General features: G+C 36.9%; 1 protein-coding gene across 3 annotated transcripts in view; it reads left to right on the top strand.

Annotated features, from left to right (window-relative positions):
- The window catches only part of LOC129249210 (uncharacterized), an 81,379-nt gene that overhangs the window by 55,203 nt on the left and 7,202 nt on the right, over positions 1 to 18,974 (top strand). For 2 of the 3 annotated variants that reach the window (XM_054888893.1, XM_054888894.1), the window contains exons 2-3: positions 7,261 to 8,291; positions 14,056 to 15,315. In XM_054888893.1, the coding sequence (XP_054744868.1) occupies positions 7,301 to 8,291; positions 14,056 to 15,315 (2,251 nt within the window). In that variant the 5' untranslated portion in view covers positions 7,261 to 7,300. Of the gene's footprint in view, positions 1 to 7,260; positions 8,292 to 14,055; positions 15,316 to 18,974 lie in introns of those variants that run through there. The other variant, XM_054888895.1, reaches the window with a different exon arrangement.

The following is an 18,974-nucleotide window of genomic DNA, read 5'->3' as shown; positions in this document are numbered from 1 at the left end:
ATAGGGGTTTCCAATAACAGGTGTTATCAATGAATAAATTGCGCTATCGAAAGATGATTAACGATTATGGCCGGAATTGGATGGTATTGATCTGGACAACGTTTATTTTCAACAAGACGGCCCTACGTGTCACACAAGCAACGATATTCACCGGAAAAGTTTCCGGACCGTGTTATCTCTCGAAGAGGTGATCACAATTGGCCACCGAGATCTTGTGATTTAACAGCTTGTGACTTTTTTCTTTAGAGCCACGTGAAAGACAAGGTCTACGCCAACAGCTTATAGTCAGTTCACGACCTCAAAGATGGAATTCGTGAGGCTACCGAGGACATAGGCCAGCCACTTTTCAATTCGGCTATGGAAAATTTCATGAAAAGGATATTGTCCTGTAAGCGTGGTCGTGGTGGTCATTTGGCTGATGCTATTTTCCACTATTAACGGCATACCTTCCTCTTTATAATGAAAAAAACATCCGATCATTTATATTAAAAAATAGCATTTTTTTTATATCAAAATACCACCTCTGTTTGGAAAACCGTATACCTGTATAAATACAAATAGTAATCGTATGGCGGCCGCCGTAGCCGAATGTCTTGAGTGACTACCATTCGAAATTCAGAGAGAACGTAGGCTCGAATCTCGGTGAAACACCAAAATTAAGGAAAAGTTTTTTCTAATAGCGGTCGCCCCTCGGCAGACAATAGCAAACCTCCGAGTGTATTTCTGCCATGAAAAAGCTGTCATAAAAAAAATATTTGACGTTCGGAGTCGACTTGAAATTGTAAGTCCCTCCATTTGTGGAACATCAAGACGCACGCCACAAATAGGAGGAAAAGTTCGGCCAAACACCCACAAAGGGTGTATATATACAAATATATAATCGTATGGTAAAACGTTCTGAGTACGGTTACCCTCAAAACTGTTAAACTTTACGATAGTAATGCTGGATTTGACATGCCTCATCTTAAGACGATAAGTAGCAACTATATAGTTCTGGTACACTTTTATGCCTTCTTCAACAACTTCGAACAAATTCGTTTATTCTAAGAAACTTGGTTGATTCTGCTGCAGCTGTACCAATAATCGATACGATGGAAGCAGTGGCATGTAATTCTGAGGCCATTTGTTGCATTCTTTGACCAGCTATTGAAGTATTAATTGTAATTATGTTTTTTTTATGATTGTAATTCAATTTTTAACTTAATAATTTCAATTTTATTTTGCGTATTTTGAATGCGCCATACCAGTAATTTCTTTTACTTCTTAATATCTCCCTACAGGGCATGGTTACTGCCGATTACAAGCATATTTTCCTAATAATGACTTTTTTACCAAATTTCTTACAACAAAACGTTATTTTTAATATAAATACAGTTTTCAAGTGGTCATGACTCATTTAATAGCGGAAATATGAACGATAACTTTTTAATTGTTTTTTTTTCTTTGTTTGTGTTAATTTCACTGAGTAAGGTAAATAAAAAACCGCTCAGCCACTCTTTGTCTGCTTGTTGGTCAGGTAAGCAGACAGGTAATTAACGCGCAATTAACAAAATATGACAGATTTTTTGTTTGATCTTTCAGAGCAAAGACATTGAGTTGAGTGATTTTCAGTAGTTTATTTTATCAACCTTATGGTGCAAATAAATATACATAAACGTGCCACAAATATCATTAAGAATGACAAAGATGCAAAGGAGGCTTTCTCAAAGCAGTTATCGGCTTGGTTGTAAGCCATTTGTAATATCAAAGGGTTCATTATTTTTTTACATCTTTGCTCGAGTATCTCAACGTCTACTCCAGTTGTTGCCAACCGCAACTGTATTGGCCTAAAATTGGCTCTAGTTTAATCGGGCGCATCAAAGGAACAAATTCCAGATTCTATTCACAAGAGTCATAATATTCCGTTATTGTCTGTTAAACTACAGAGTTTTTTTTTTTTTTTTTGGGATGCGGACCTTGGAGGTGGAAAGATAAAGATACGTATGTCCAATTCACATGCTATATTCCCCGGCTCTTTTGAACTGAGTTTCGTAGTGCCTGTGGACTAAACCACCCCATCGCCTCGCTGTTCTGCTTCTTTCCCCTCGGTATTACCAGTTAAGATATTCCTTCGAGGGGGCAGGATGTGTTTATTCACCCATTTGTCTGCGTTCATTGTCATCATGTCTCAGCCTTCGCATAATTGTTGAGGCTACGTTACAACCATAGTTCCACGTTTCTTCAGATTCTAGCATATATTGTACTAGGCTCTCGCCGATATTTGAGCGCCACATGCTTCGCTCCCCATCAAATCTGGAGCATTCTAACAGGGCATGCAGTATAGGCAAAATGGGGAGTCTGTGTGCCTGTGTTTGTACTGCCTGAAACAGCCATGCCCAGTTACAAACTGTGTCAGCATGAAGTTGACGTTTCCATGTGTTCTCCGGATTCATTTCTGTATGCCGGGGATCATAGTGAAAGTTGTTCTTCCCTTCCCACTATCGTTCAATTTGGTCTGCCAGCTTTGCAGAGTGGTATCAGCGATCCTCTGTAGCGCGTCCCGCAGTGAGGCTTTGTTACCAGATACCCACGCATTTTACCTTTATATCGAGGGGCATTCTGCCTGCTATTATCCCTGCTGCTTCGTCATATATAGTCCTATAGCCTCTAATGATTCTGGCATTGTATAATCTGTATACCCGTTTAGCCTGTCTCCAGTAGCTGGGATATTTCACTACGTCACCCCACCCTTCCACAGCGTAAAACAAGATCGAGTTGCAGACTTGCTAACAATGCTCTCATTTGTTGTCTTGGTCCACCCACATTTGGGCATCAGTCACGATAAAGCCGCGCAGGATTTTTGGAGCTTGCGTATTCCAGATGCTTTTTTAAATTGAGCCTTCTATCGATCATTATCCCTAAATATTTTATGGTATCTGTTGATTTTATATCATGACCACCAACCTTTATTTAAAGATTTCCAACTTTTCGTCTACAACTTATGAGAACCAGTTCGGTCTTATGGTCTGCTAGTCTTAGCCCAGGTGATTGTAACCATTGCTTAATTGTATTGATGGTGTCCTCTACCCTTTGTGAGACCTCTTTTAGCGTTTTCCCTACGACTACCACAGCTAGGTCATCTGCATACGCAACAATGTTGGCTAGTTCGTGCTGTTCAACGCATAGCACTCCATTATACTTGATATTCCACAGAGCCGGGCCTAGTACAGGACCTTGAGGAACTCCTCCAGTTATCTTTTAGCTTTTGAGGCCTACGTCTGTATTATACCATAGAGTTCTGTTATCAAAGTATGAAGCAATTAGCTTTATCAGATAATTCGGCAAATTCATACTCCGAAGTTCCATTTGACCATATTGAACGCGTTTTTAACGTCCAGAGTCACGACTGCGCCATATTTTTTTTCCTCCTAGCCATATTCTTCAGAGATAGCAGTTTTTGCTATTTCGCATACTTCTATTATTGCATCTACTGCACTGCGATGCTTTCTGAAACCGTATTAGCGAGCTGACAGACGTGTATGGCTTTCTGAGTACTGCTCTAGTCGGTCACAGATTATTTCTTCTAACACTTTGCCAACGGTGTCTAGCATACAGAGCGGCCTGTATAATTAAAGATGTCGGTACTCATCGTTTACAATTAATGCAGAACCGGAAATCGGTTTACCACTTTATTTGCATTGGTAACTTTGATCGTATGCCAGCTAACTAAAAATATGTATGTACATTGTTAATTTTAACAGCTTTGTGTCAGCGCTACGGCCACCATGTTTGCAAATAAATACACTTTTTTTTTATTACTTTTTCACACTAAGTCACTAATGAGCTTATGACTGGAATAGTAACAAAGCAAGCGATGTCAAGTGGTATTGGTATGGTAAATATCGAACTTTAGTACACTCCTGAAATTACTCTCAGATGCATTATTCTGCGCTTTCGTCGGGCGAGCCAACGCTTTTGTATTATAAATTAGGCTGTGAAAAGAAATATGTATTTTCTCATTATTTCAAACTTTGCAATCGTGTGGAAAAATTTTTGTTTCTCAAAATTACTTATGTACGATGAAATCTCAGAAAAAAAATTTAAATAAAGTGAATATAATTTAAACTATCGAAGATCGGGTGAACATTTTTTTGCAGTGCACATGCCTCCCTGTTAAATCGTGCCTGCTTCTTCTTCTGACTATGTGACTCAGCTCATGAACTTGAGGATTTTGATCTGGGCTTGAGAATATGGCAATGTATATCAATCAATGTCATCTTTATGTCTTACGAACTTTGTGAGGGAGTGCTAGGATAGAAGAAGTGGTTCTATTGAGGCGGCTGGACTTTTTCTGATTTATGTTCGCTGTAGATATCGAAGATGTATTTATTAAACAAAAACAAACCTTGCTTAGCTCTCTTTAGCTATTTTTTAAATTCAACAAAGATGCTATCACTAACTGTCTATAAAGTCCTCTATTGGGTTCCTAAAGACGAAGGCAACCCAAATAAAAAGAAAATGAAATAATTACAATGTGTGAATGGGAATAATGTCTAATTATTTAATTGGGACTGATTCTTTTTGACTGATTGCTTGAATGGCGAGGACTGTGAGCATTTTTTAAGCGAAAATTTACTCGAATTTAAGTTAGCCAACGCTCGTAAGCATTGCTCAGCGATAATAAAGTGGCCCGACTTAACGTCGATCGACGTGTTTAGTGTTTTGTTTTAGACACGTATTTTTAAATGAGCCCGTATTCCGTCTACGGATTACCTTTGTCATTTAAGATTATACTTTTTGAGATAGTTTTGTACCTTTGCATAGTTTCCAGACAAAATGCATTTTTATTGTATTAGGTGTGCAATTAAGTTCTCGCTGTTTTTTTTTTTTTGATGAAAATACAACTTTATTCTGAAAAAATGGTTACAAGTGAATCATTGAAAGTATTGCCCATCGCTAGCCACTACTTTTTCCATCTTTCTGATAGATCTCGTATACCGTAGCGGTAAAACTGTTCATCTTTTGAGGCTATCCATGGATCAAGCCATTTTTTGATGTCTTCATATGAATGGAACTGCTGGTCAGCTAGACCATGTGCCATCGATCGGAACAGGTGATAATCGGACGGCGCAATATCTGGCGAATATGGCGGGTGGGGTAGAATTTCCCATTTCAGTGTTTCCAGGTAGGTTTTAACGGGTTTCGCTTATTGTGGCCGCTTCTCGCGCACTAAATCGCATCAATTGAAGTCGATACCGATCCGCAGTGATGGTTTCGCTTGGTTTTAACAGTTCATAATAAATAACACCAACTTGGTCGCACGAAATACATAGCAGCGTGAATATTCGGCCGAGGCGACGACGTAGAAGCATGGCTGGGCAGTCCCCATGACTTTCTTTTCTTTAGATTGCTGTAATGAATCCATTTTTCATCACCCGTCACCATGCGATAAAGAAAACCCTCCCTTTTTTGCCGCTGGAGCAGTTGTATATGGGCGAAAAACGACGTTCAACATCCCTTGGTTTTAACTCATAAGGAACCAAAGTCTCCTGTTTCTGAATCATTTCAAAGCAAGAAATCGCTTGGAAATGAATCGGCGGGTAACTCCTAATATTGAAGCAAGCTCTTCTTCATTTGACACGGATCCTCATTGAGCAATGCCTTCAATTCAGCGTCTTCGAAGGTTTTTGGCCTTCCTTCATGCGGACGGTCGTCAACATTAAAATCACCGTCTTTGAAGCGACGGAATCAATCTCGGCACGTTATTTCACTTAAAGCAGCATATCCATAAACTTTTTGTAGCTCTCGATGCGCTTCAGCTGCCGTTTTTTTCGAATGAAAGAGGAAAATCAACACTTCCCTCAGCACTTTTTAAGAAACAGTAAAAATTGTTGACGAATATTTTGGTATGCGTCAGAGCATCAGAAAAGTGGTGTGGCGCTTTGAGTCTTTCGATCTTCCCAAAAACAAATAGAATTCAAAATTAAGTTTCATTTCTGAGAGATAAACTAACGATAAAGAAGTTTTATATTGGATCAAAAACATTAAAACTTAAAAAATTATGATTTTTTTTATTCAAAAAATAATATTTATTTCATATTGAAAAAAAAAAAACTTTCGCAAAATGAGTTTTATTAATGATCAGAAAATATATGATAATATTTTCTGGTCGATTATTAAAGGTTGAAATTAATTAACAGATTCGTAGAGGGCATGAAAAAATATACACGGAAATACTTCTCAAAATTACTCTGAATGTATTTGGAAGATGTTTTTTTCATAAAAAATTTAAAATAATCTTTATTTTCAATCCTTGATATTAAAATGTTGTAAATAAAAGGCATGTCTTTATAAAGGGTCTTTCAAAAGGCGCGTTTATATGTTAAAAAAAAAAATGTCAAAATTTATATTCCTCAGGTTTCACTATTTTGATTAGCAATGCGGCTCTTAATAATTATATGCGAAAATTGCATCATTTAAATATCCATCATGAGCTCATCTCCAGGGTAATTATTTAGAACATCGAGATATGGATGTTGAAGGTTACCGAGCAACTCTTTACCCTACAGCAGCAATATTCTTGTAAGAACGGCCAGTTTTTCGTCTGCCAATACTTTGTACGAGTATATCCTCGCCAGAACCAGTTTCTTGAAATTTTTTCACCAACCTTTGAATTGTCGCCTCATTCGGACGATTATTTCCTCACGAATTTTGCGATGTGTTGTTCTTAAAGGGCGACTATTTTCATAATAAGCTTCAATAATTTTACCGCGTTGTTCTATCGGGTAAAATTGTATATCTGTGTTCTTGACGAATGTCAAAGATGACATAAGTCAATTTTGAAAGACCCTTTATTTGCTTACGGAGTAAATTTAAAGCATTAAGTCCGATTTTCTCGATATGTTAGGTTTTTGCAATAGAGTACCAAAGACATTTTAAATTGTTCAGATATTTATTGACTGATTCTGGTATTTTTAGAGTTAGAAAATGCTGAACATCCAAACTCAGCCTAGTTTTACTACTAATGCTGGATTTAGCTGTTCGATTGACTCCCAAGTAGTTCTTGGTTACTGCTCTAATGACTGATATCATTTACTTTTCAAGATTTCTGGTAGCTAACTGTGCCGTTTTTAGATTAACTTATTAAATAATACTTTTAAATGTAGTTTAAATTTTTACCTATCAACTTCATTAAATTTCGCTTCCGTTCTAATTTTCTTCATTTTACATTTGTATTACGTTAACGTATTAACACATGCCTTTTCCCTTTGTCATTCACAGTCGCGGCCTCACCCCTCCACATCGCGTAAAATCCATTTCCATGGCTACATTCACACAAGATGACATCGATTACTTAAAAAATCATGGGAATGGTGAATGTGCCAAAACCTGGCTCGGCCTTTGGGATCCCAAGCGGGCTGTACACCAAGATCAGCGCGAATTGATGATTGACAAATACGAGCGAAAGCGCTACTATCTGGAGCCAGCTAGTCCACTGAAATCATTGACGAATGCAGTCTCTCTCAAGAGTGGCTCAACAGCAGCAGGAGCGGAAGTGCCGACGACATCTGGCGCGAGGGCGGCTGCGATAGCAGGGACGACGTCAACCACAGCAGCAAGTGGCTCCAATGCGTTTAAGAGCATTGTCGATGGCCATACCGACCTGGTGCACGTGGTCAATGGATTTGGTCATAACACCAAATCTCAGTACCGCCAACAAAGCGGAAATGCAGAACGAAGTTTCGAGGTGACGCCGCCCAGTACGCAGCGCACCACCATGAATGGGTTGCATAAAGCAGTTACTGGGGCAATGGGGTCAACAAGCAATTCGGGAAAAGCAACGTCGGCAATAAGTCGACCACAACATCAGCAAAATGGTTATAGTGATCTGCAAGAAGCTTTTATGCAAAAATGCAATAAGAACATGAACAATAATGCCGTCAATAACAATAACAACGAACTCAATGTCTTGCATATGACGACAAGCCGAATGTCGGACAGTGGCAGCGCGACGAGCATGAACGGGTTTGGTGCGGATGCGGACTTTGTCGCCGATTTCGGTTCAGCGAGTATTTTCGATGCGACAATGGTAAACCACAATCAAATGAGCTCACCACCGAAATTGAATAGAAGTGGAGGTGCGATATCCAGTAACGGATATGCCAAAATACAACCATTGAAGAGACAACAATATCACTCATTGAATGCTCATGACCAAACGAATGGCACCAGCTCTCAAAGTGAGTCAATCGGCAATGCCACCTCGGAGAATTTCGCGGATTTCGAGCATGCGCCAATTTTCAACGCGGCCGGTGAGTAGAATGTGATAAAATGAGATTTACTGTAATATAATTCTGCGTACTTGTACAAGTGTTTCTGTGTAAAATCAGTATACAAGTATATGTATATGTATGTATAAGTACAAATGTCCAGTTAAAATTTTGTCCAGGCTCTGTTTGTTACATACCTACATACATTCATCGTTATGAGCAGGGCAACCCAAAATATGTTCCAGCATATTTTTGTCGCGCGTGCCAGTAACGAGCTAATGAAATGTACATATACACGTCGTACAAAAAAAAAAATGAAATTGTAACTATATTTCATAGAGCATATTTTACAATAAATGCATATTTCAACATATTTTACAATAATTGCCTATGTTAACATATTTTTGCAATTAATTAATATTTCGTTTTTAAGTTTTGAACTCATCATAAATTCCCAGAGTTCCAGTTGGAACATACGGCCACAAGTTTAGTAATAATAATAAAAATATCGGTAATGTTAACAATATGGCAACACTGTGTCAAAAGTGAAATTATTAAATGTTTGCACCACTTCAAACATGCACTTTATTACTCAAAAATGCAGTAGGCTTTAACCGTTTTAATGGTATATTTTAACCGCTTAAAATAAATGAGGCTTTAAGAGCATATTCTGGGTTGCTCTAGTTATGATCTTGTTTGTTGCAGCGGCTTTGAAATGAACAGCTATGCACTTAAACCTATTTAACATATCAAAATTATAGAAATGTCAGTCTTGGCTAAGTTTATCGATTTTTTGTATTTTGTACTAAAAGCTTGATGATAATTCCCAAAAGATTAGATTCGACTAACCTAAGGAGAAATAAATTGCTTAAAACTCTCACCAAATTAGTTACTTAATTAAAGAAACAACTGAATTTTTTTTTTGTACGAGAAAAGTGTGAGTTTAATTACAAATACGTGTATATTGCTTTTGCCTCACTCTTCTTCAATGCGTAACAAGTGGAATAGGATTTTCCTTTGAAGAGAAGAAACTATCCTGTACCAACTCTCGTAACAAAATCGAGAAAAATAAAACATGCTCGATTGAAAAAGGCGAGCCGAGAGGCACCGACCAATCGGTAACTCTGGAAACTCTGAGATTAAAAAGCAAAGTAAAAGGGGAAATACTCAAGGAGAGAAGTAACAGAAAGGAAGAAATATGATAGAATAGAAACAGATATAGAGATATATAGTCCTGTGAGAGTTTTCCAGATTATTTGGCAATCCTTCCAAAATATCCTCCAGTTTGAGAGCACGAATATTACTAATTGTCATGAAATCGAATCCCAAATTTCTTAGCAACGGCGGATACTCACAGATCATGCTCAGTGCTATCCGCCTCCTCTAAGCAAAACAGGCAAATCGGGTCCTTAATGATTCCAATGGTGGTCATATGCTGAGCCCATGAGGTGTATCCTGTAATAAGACCGACCATTAACCGAACTTCTTTTCCATGTTTTAGAAGAAAGTTCGACAGTTTTCTGTTCGGGCTTGTCACAAACCACTTTGCAATTCTGCAGCGTTTTACACCGAACCATCGCTCTTTATGTTTCTGACGTATGTCGTGAATCAAATACAATATAATATTGAAGATTGAATCGAATTTACTTTAGAAAGAATCGCTTTGAAAACGATTAAGAGCATTCTATCGGGAATGATAAATTAACATATGGTAGGACTGTCTTGTTTTATAAAATTTGTAGTAGGCACTTTATCATACAAAACGATTTTTGAATCCAGTTATCCATTTTTATGGTTATATTGATTTTATGATTGGTTTATTTGTTTCTTCTCTGTCGAAAATACTTAAAAAATTCGGAACTCAAATATCTTGGGATCTGGGAGCAGTAGAGGCAGCCTATGCATTTTTTTTTTATTTATTTGGTCTTTAAATTGTGAAATTGTGTTTCAATGATTCTAAACTGTCAATCTTTGATTGTCGATTTCGACATGCTAGGGACCAAAAGCAAAAACAAAGTACTTTGCTCTACGCCTGCTACTGCTCCAGTTATACTGCGCTTTGGGTCTGATCTACATTGCGCAAACCAACAGTACATGGAGTACGAAGCTCACTTGTGAGATAACTTTATAGATTTGGCTCAGAAGGAATGAGCACAGAATAGCTTTCCATTAATATCATGGTTGGTATCTTCACCGCGCTCCGCCCAATGGGAATACATGATAAACATATGAGGTTTCCCTCCAATGACATCTGTCGTACCTGCAGCGACGAGAAGCAGGTGGTGAACACTTCCTCTGCCACTGCCCGGCTCTTGTCAGATCGCAATACTTACTTCTTTAGGTGTCTAGCAGACTTGGAAACGGCAGCCATCCACAGTATTTCATGATTCATCTGAAATCATCTCCATACTGAGAATTAGAGGGGGTACTTAAGACCAATTAGATGTATCACAGTGGGCCTCCTCCATACCCTTAAGGAATGTGAAAAACACCGTAACCTATCCGACGGGTATATGTCTATAAACGCCTTGATTTCGTTAATATACTAGTGAATTAGGGTGCAAGGGTATAAAGTCTCGCTTGCGTTTCTGAACGATTTTCTTTCCGAAATTGTTACGATGTCGGTAAATTTTGAATAACTCCTTTATTTTGTCGTAACTAACCTGAGGCCTATAACACTGGTTTACTATTAATTAATGATTTTTTTACCCAATAATCAAACCATCCAATTCACATGAATGTGGCTGAATCCAAAAAACCACATATTTTGAAGTCAAAATTTATTGTGCTTTATAATCAATGTGAATAACTTTTATATTAATTAGGAGATTTTTTTATTTATAAAGTATTGGCACGTTATAAAAAGTACTTTTTTCTTTTACAATTAGTGGTAAATAAATATAACAAATAATAAAATAAATTAAGATATATAATTGATAATTTTTCCTTCTGTCTAGCGAGTTTTTTTTAATTAAAAATAACTTCGAACCTGGGCAAAAAATAGTGTTAAAGTGGAAGTATCTTGCTGTGCCAATACTTTTGTTCATCACTGTAAATTTAAATTCGTCAGTTGCTTCCCTGCGTGTTTGTCTATAATATTTTTTTTTTTGTTTTTGTAAATCGCTAAAATTCTTAAATGGTGCATAAAATTAATATTAAAATTTAATTAATATTAAATCCCGTTTTGGGGTTATGTGAAGTCATTTTTTTTTTTTTTTTGTAAATCGCTAAAATTCTTAAATGGTGCATAAAATTAATATTAAAATTTAATTTTAGAATTCAAATTTTAGTTTAAAATAATAAATAGTTAGGTTTCATTTAAAAAAGACACGGCAAAATAAATTTCTTTATTTACGTAAATTATCTACATAAATATATAAGTTTTAGATTCTGGCAACCAATTAAATTGTCACGATGCTGATAAGATCCAAAAGATTGCTGTCATGCTTCCATATGAATGCAATAAAAATAAGCAAAAAGTCACATTAATGAACACCATTGGCATTTATATTGAAAAAAGCAAACCCCATCACAAACACACTGTGGAAAATGGGCTTAAAATGCTTGGGACCATGATATTCGTTAGTTATTTGACAAATGGTTTGGCTGGTGTTTGCACTTAAACACCCTTTCTGCAGCTAACATGAAAGCAAGCTATGGTAAAAACGTTATATTAGTAAGAAAATATAATTAAATCCTGAACATTTTCATGAATGAATCATAGATATTTGCATATGAATCCGAATGGAAACAACAGTCGGCTATTTGGACATTACAAGACGATCCAACTCAAATAAAAGTCTTTCGCGCATGAAGCATTTCAAAGCAAATGGTGGAATGGGATGCATCAATGCTAACGAATTATTTTGGCTCAATCGAACTGGAATATGCATCATTTATTAGGAGTTCAATGCTTTCGCAAATACTTTAGATGTACTTAAAGCTAAATTGGAAGGCTATTTTATCTGTAAATAATCATCTTAAATGTAATCATGTTAATCTACTTTGTACTTATTTATTAATTTCAAATGTAATAAAATATGGATACAGATATTTTATCATTGTAAAAATAGAAAAGGAAATAAATGAATTAAATTAAATATAAGGTTTTTCAATAGGTGCGCTTCAACTTTTTTCCGATAGAGAGGGCGACCGACGCAATATTTTTCGCTTATCATTTGTAAACTTCATTAGTATACATTTCATCATGGAACGCTACACACTTGAGCAACGATTGCAAATCGTGCAAATTTTTTATGAAAATAATCGTTCTGTTGCTGCTACTTTAAGAGCATTACAGCCATTTTACGGTCCATTTAACAAGCCGTCCCGTTTTGGGGTTATGTGAAGTCATTGGTCTACAGTAACAAGCCGGCGACGATTTGTGAGCTCAGAGCCAATATTGAACGCGAATTTGCTGGAATTTCGGCCGATTTATGCAAAAGAGTGGTCGAAAATTGGGTTCAACGTTTGGACTTCGTAAAACGTGCACGCGGTGGTCATGCATTCATACTTAAATGTATATGTTCAAACTCGATAATAAAAAAAAAATTAGTTAAAAAAGTCAAACCGTTTGTGTTTTATTCAAAAAAGTTCAAAAGTTGAAGCGCTCTTACTGAAAAACCCTATACTTGACAATTAAAAGTGCCTTAAGGGACAATACATATTCCACTATAGGAAATTACACTGTTTAAAAAAATGGGACCAAGAACCACAAGAATGAGGTATAACTTCATAACCGTTATACCTCAGAGGAAATGCTGTGGAATATGGTCATCTGTCGTTTTGTCCTTAAACGTCATAATCTTTTTACAGGGTATTGAAGTTTTTCTCATTTGGTCTCGAATCGATCTAAATAATGTGGGAAAAAACTCGTATAAAGCTACATTTACCATTAATATTGTCTTTAGGAGACTATAAAAAATCTAATGACGCATATTTTTGTGGAACATTTTAGAATAATATTTCTTACCTTTGTGTGAAACATATTAAGTGTGGAAGGTTGACAAAGAGTTAAAATGTTTCACAAAAATATTCGGAAGGAAATGCAATGAAAAAACTAAATGTCATACCGTACATTTGTCGTAAATAAATAAAGAAATGTATAAAATTCTGTGCGGGTACAGTTTTCTCAAACGAAAATAATATGCGATAGGGAACAAAAGTACACCATTCATTCCTCATTCAATTCCTCACCCATTATTGCCATAGCGCATTCTTGTTTTTTTTTTTTTTTTTCTTTTTTTTTGTTGCACAATATTATTACAATTTGGCGAGACAAAATATTCATTGCTTTTTCAGCTTGAACTAACGGAATCAATGCTATTTTTATCGAATTAAATGAATATTTTATATCAAACCTTCTAATAGCAAAAAATGTAAATGTATGTTTGGTTAATAAAAAGCAGGTTTGAGTCAGTTAACGGAAAAAATAGATCGGTAAGGAGAAATAGTAGTAATGGTAGATGCATGCGCGTGTGCTGTTCCTCGTTTTTAGTTTTGCATAAACAAATTAAGAATTAGAATATTCGCATGTCACTCGTTGTAGGGAATCAACCCTAAAAATATCAAGTTCCATTCGGCAGAGCTTCGTTGCTTGCGCTATGGCAATGGGTTTCATTAACAATTGTATCATAAAAAAGACAAATCTTCTTAAAAGCTCTTAATGCCATTAAGTTCTTCCATTTGCTTTTGCTTTTCAAAGATTTCTACATACATACATAGTTAAGTTTTTAAACCCTATTCCATACTTCTAGTTTAGAAAGTCGTATCTTTTTGATCCATCTCTCGATTGTTTTTCTAATAGCGAACTATCAATTTGTAAGAAAAACTGTTATTAAACGATGCGCTGGTGGCCAACAATCAGACCGTGCAGACCCAAAAGCTCCTACAGTTCGGGAAGAATCGCTCACTCAAAATCAGTTTCGAACATTAGCTTATAATTGTGACACAGGAATGGAATGTGCTTTAGATAAAAACTTATATGCTGACATCAGACAAGCTACAACACATGCAGATATGCTAAAATCGGATATACTTAACGCTAATAATTTTAGTTTTTCCATCGCTAGTGAAAGACAAAGTACAAGTCCAAAATTACCTGAAGCAGCCGATGCATCTCAGCCATCACTGCATTCACCCATCCAAACACCATTTTTAGATGCCAATAAGTCAGTCAATGAATACAGAAGCCAAATAAAATGTCCACAAATATGTGCCTTCAGTCGAAACACAATGCAAGCCGAGTATAGTGGTTGCTGCGCACAGGTTTGCTGTGCGGAACTAAAAATTCTGAATAATAAAACTCAATGTCAAGATCATAACCAAGACGAATGCAGTTTTTCTGCTGGAAATATACCGAAAACCGATTGGAGTCAATTTGCAAATAGTACGCCCTGTTGGCCATCAGGGAGCACAATTAGGGCAGCTACCGTTGCTCGAGAAGATATGCCAGCAGATCCAAATGATGAGGCCGCGTCTATACCACAAGATGTAAGCTTGCCATACCGAGAATGTCAGCAGCAGCAAGTTCCGCCAACATTTTGTCCACAGATTAAATTTTGTGGACCGACAACATGCCCATTCACATACCATTCAGCACCCTTCTCGCCAGGAGCCTACCCTCCTTCGCCATGTTGCCCAAGCGCTTCTGCTCCAAATGAGAATGAGGAGCAACAAGCAAATGTTACTATCGCCAGCCTCAGCTATGGCGCGATACCACCACAAACCGTTATAAATACAGTACAGAGTCGGTTGCAAAATGGAGGCAAAGTTCAGACTGAAGCATGCTTGGAACCAACACCATCGTACAGTACGCTATATAATCGCTCTTACCGACAGCCACCTGTATATGCAAATCAAAATCCATTTATACAACAAGCACCGGCGCAATCGGCGTCAATTTCAGTATTCCCTGAATGTTACAATCCATTCCATCCATATTGCATTTCAGGAAGTTGTCCGAAAGGTTGTACGCTAAGTAACACAATGCCAGTGGGGGATCCAATAATAGAGTCATCATGCAATATACACTCACCTTATAATAATTGTTTCTGTAATAATTGCTGTAAGTTATGTTTCGTTACGTTAAGTCGTTAATTTTTAATGTTCGTTCCTTACTTGGTTATTCGGCTTCTGTTCTATGCTGTTTTGATTGAAAACTAAAATTGTTGTCCTGTTTTTGCTTTTTTTGCAAGTTGCAACGCTTTATAATTTTTGTCGAAATATTCTTGACATAATTTTTGATATTTTATTAAAAAACAGTTGCTTATATGTACATAGTATATATGTAGGTACATAATATACATACTTCATAGGAGGGAGTATATATAGAAGTTTTTTCCATGACAGAGCAAAACTTTGATATTGCTATTACTCGTACCTGTTGAAGAGGACGTCTATTAAAAAAAACACTTTTTATCATTTGATATTTCATGTCCGTAATGAGGTTTGAACCTAATTTTCACAGAATGAAGGTCCCGCACAAACCCTTTTGGATACGGTGGCTGCAAGATACTTTTATTCGACCGAAATCTCTCACCCACTTCATTATATTTGGAAACAAAAAATATGCACAGTGGGCAACATCTGAAGAATGTGCCCGATAAAGAAGAAATAACTTCCTATTGCAGTCAACTTGACATTGGAGAGTGTCCTGGTGTAACACATGGGCTGAAAAGTGCGGAGCCTAACAAAGAAAACACGTTTTTTTTTTTTCAAAATTAGCTTTATTCATCAAGAAAAACGCAATCACTCCAGCGCCGCACTAACATTTCAATACCACTTTTGTAGAACGATTTGTCTTTTGCCTAAAAATAGGCCCTAGTTTCATCGACAACCTCTCATTCGAGCGAAATGTCTTACCGCCGAGCATTTTTTTAAGTCTGCGAATAGCCAGTAGTCACTGGGAGTCAAATCTGAGGAATAAGGTGGATGTGTTCAAAGTTCAATTCATGTAAATTTGCCATTGTTTTGCAAAGTCTTAAAAGTGAGCAAATCCACTTCAACTTTAAACAGAGCTTTCTCATATTCAAATGCTCATGCAATATAAGTTAACCATTCTTTTGATATCTTTACGATGTCAGCTAACTCACGCAACTTCACTTTTCGATTATTCAAAAAGGTTTTTGTGGATCTTTTTTTATGTTTTCTGGTGTTACCGCGTCATTTGGACGTCCACTGCGTTGCGCATCGTCGGTGTCTCTACGACCACATTTGAAGTCAGCAAACCATCGTTTTATTATTGTTTCTGATAGAGCGAGCCCCATAACACTTTTCAAACCATTTATTCGCTTGAACGGTATTTTTTCCATCGAGAAGCAGTGTAAAATTAAAACACGAAATTCTTTTTGGTCCATTGTTTTGAAAATAACAAACGTAGCGTCACTCTTAGCACAATAACTCACGAACTATTCAAGAATGTTAGAAAAATTTAATATTTATACATGTATTCCCAAAAACAAAATGTTTAAATGCTTCACTGGAACCGAAGAGCTCTTTGCAGTAGAAGCCAAAGCCGAAGCTCCGGTTATTATTTGTAAGCAAAGGCAGCACCGATTTTGCGGATAGTCGTTTCGTATCCAAATATTGATGCAAAACAAATTACTGATCTATTTTCATACATAAATTTTGTTTACCAGAACATGCGGCGTCACTTGAAATAGTACGACCGCGCTGCAATGGAGGTGGATGCTTTTAGTTGATGGTGAAGAGTCATAATATTTTTCAAGCGCAACAATAAATAAGTTTTGAATGACCACTTCTTTTACAACAAAACTATTAGGGTGCGTACTTTTGAAAGCTACTTCTTGATAAGCAAAGGATCGAATTGAGATGGCAAAACCAAATGTTCTAACTTAACAGCAACTTGTGCACTAACTCTCTTCTATTTATTATTGAAGTTCAGTCTGTGAATAAAGCAAATGAGTTTTTTTTTCATACTGCACCTAGATACCCGAATGTGTAATTTGCGCATGTCTATAAGATTTTCGCATGTCTAAAAGATTACCAGTATTGTTCAATTTGCTTTTGTTTGATAAACCCAATAATAACACATTTGTGAATAATTTAACAAAGTTATTTTAAAAAATGTGAAAATTGAATTTGAGCCTATATATCGCCACTCAAAGCAATTTCCCATCGCAAGTAATGGTTTGGGCCGCAGTGACCGCTGATGGACGCTCTCCAATCGTTTTTATCGAGCCTGGTGTCCAAGTGAATGCGACTTATTATCGGGAAAATGTTTTAGAAGCTGCTTTAGAGCCGTGGGCACGCAAACATTTCGGTCCTAGACCATGGACGTTCCAACAGGACTCGGCACCGTCTCATAAGCTCGTGTGAACCAAGAATATTTAAAAAATCATGTTCAACACTTCATTTCGTCCACACAAGGCTTTCGAATTCGCCAGACGCAAATCCGATGGACTATTTCATCTGATCCATTTTGGAGAGCAAGGTGAGGACTAAAAAATATGCCAGTATGGATGCGCGGCCGCCGTGGCCGAATGGGTTGGTGCGTGACTACCATTCGGAATTCACAGAGAGAACGAAGGTTCGAATCTCGGCGGAACACCAAAATTAAGAAAAACATTTTTCTAATAGCGGTCGCCCCTCGGAAGGCAATGGCAAACCTCCGAGTGTATTTCTGCCATGAAAAAGCTCTTCATAAAAATAGCTCCCGTTCGGAGTCGGCTTAAAACTGTAGGTCCCTCTATTTGTGGAACAACATCAAGACGCACACCACAAATAAGGAGGAGGAGCTCGGCCAAACACCCAAAAAGGGTGTACGCGCCAATTATATATGGATGCGCTGAAAAAAGCGACTATACGAGAATGGGCCAAAATACCTCAAGATCACATTCGTGCATGCAACTCATTTTTGACAGTTTGAAGGCTATAGTCAAAGCAAAAGGAGGTCATGTCGAGCTAAAGTGAATATATGTTAAAATTGTAATCATTTTTGAACAATTTTGTCTTTGAAATCAATAAAAACACAAAAAAAAAGGTATGATGCTTAGAATAGGTAACACTTCATATCGTTTACCCTGTAGTAACACAGTATCTGTAGTGTAATATAGAATTATACCATGGGTATCAAATAAAGGAGAAACTTTTCTGTAGTCCAGAAAAATTAATTAGGTCGAAGTTCGAACTGCAAAGGTATAACTTTCATTAACTACATTGCCAAAATCATAATGGGCATACTAAACGAGCGATTCACTAAGTTAGAGAGTAGAAGATTAATCACAGAATACCAAGCCGGTTTTCGGAAGAAGTACTCCACGGCGGAAAACATTTACAACTTGACATCAATCACTTACATTAAATTTGAAGAAAAAAAGAAGGTTTATGCATTTTTTGTACACTTCAAAGTAGCTTTTGACACAGTTCTAATACATCCTTTAATTTACAAACTGCATAAACTGAGCATTTCAACCAAAATGGTAAAGTTTATCGAAAAAGGTTCATAAGAACCTCTGTGATCTGGATAGGCGAGGAAATGTCGGAAAAATGTAGTATATTGTCAGAAGTGAGGCGGGGTTGTTTGATGTCGTCGTTACTCGTTTCGATTGATCTGAATGATTTACATGGCAACTTGGGAGATGGTACGATATCTGTATGCGATGACATAGTTGAGTTTTATGAAGATGTAGATGAAATACAAAAAATTATTTATAATCTTGAAAATTGTTGTAGCATATGCAAGTAAATTTAGCAAAGTCATCA

This window comes from Anastrepha obliqua, chromosome 5 (assembly GCF_027943255.1).
Source record: "Anastrepha obliqua isolate idAnaObli1 chromosome 5, idAnaObli1_1.0, whole genome shotgun sequence".
Taxonomy (NCBI): Eukaryota; Metazoa; Arthropoda; class Insecta; order Diptera; family Tephritidae; genus Anastrepha; species Anastrepha obliqua.
The sequence above is the reverse complement of the archived record's forward strand: the minus strand, read 5'-3'. Positions and strand labels throughout refer to the sequence as shown.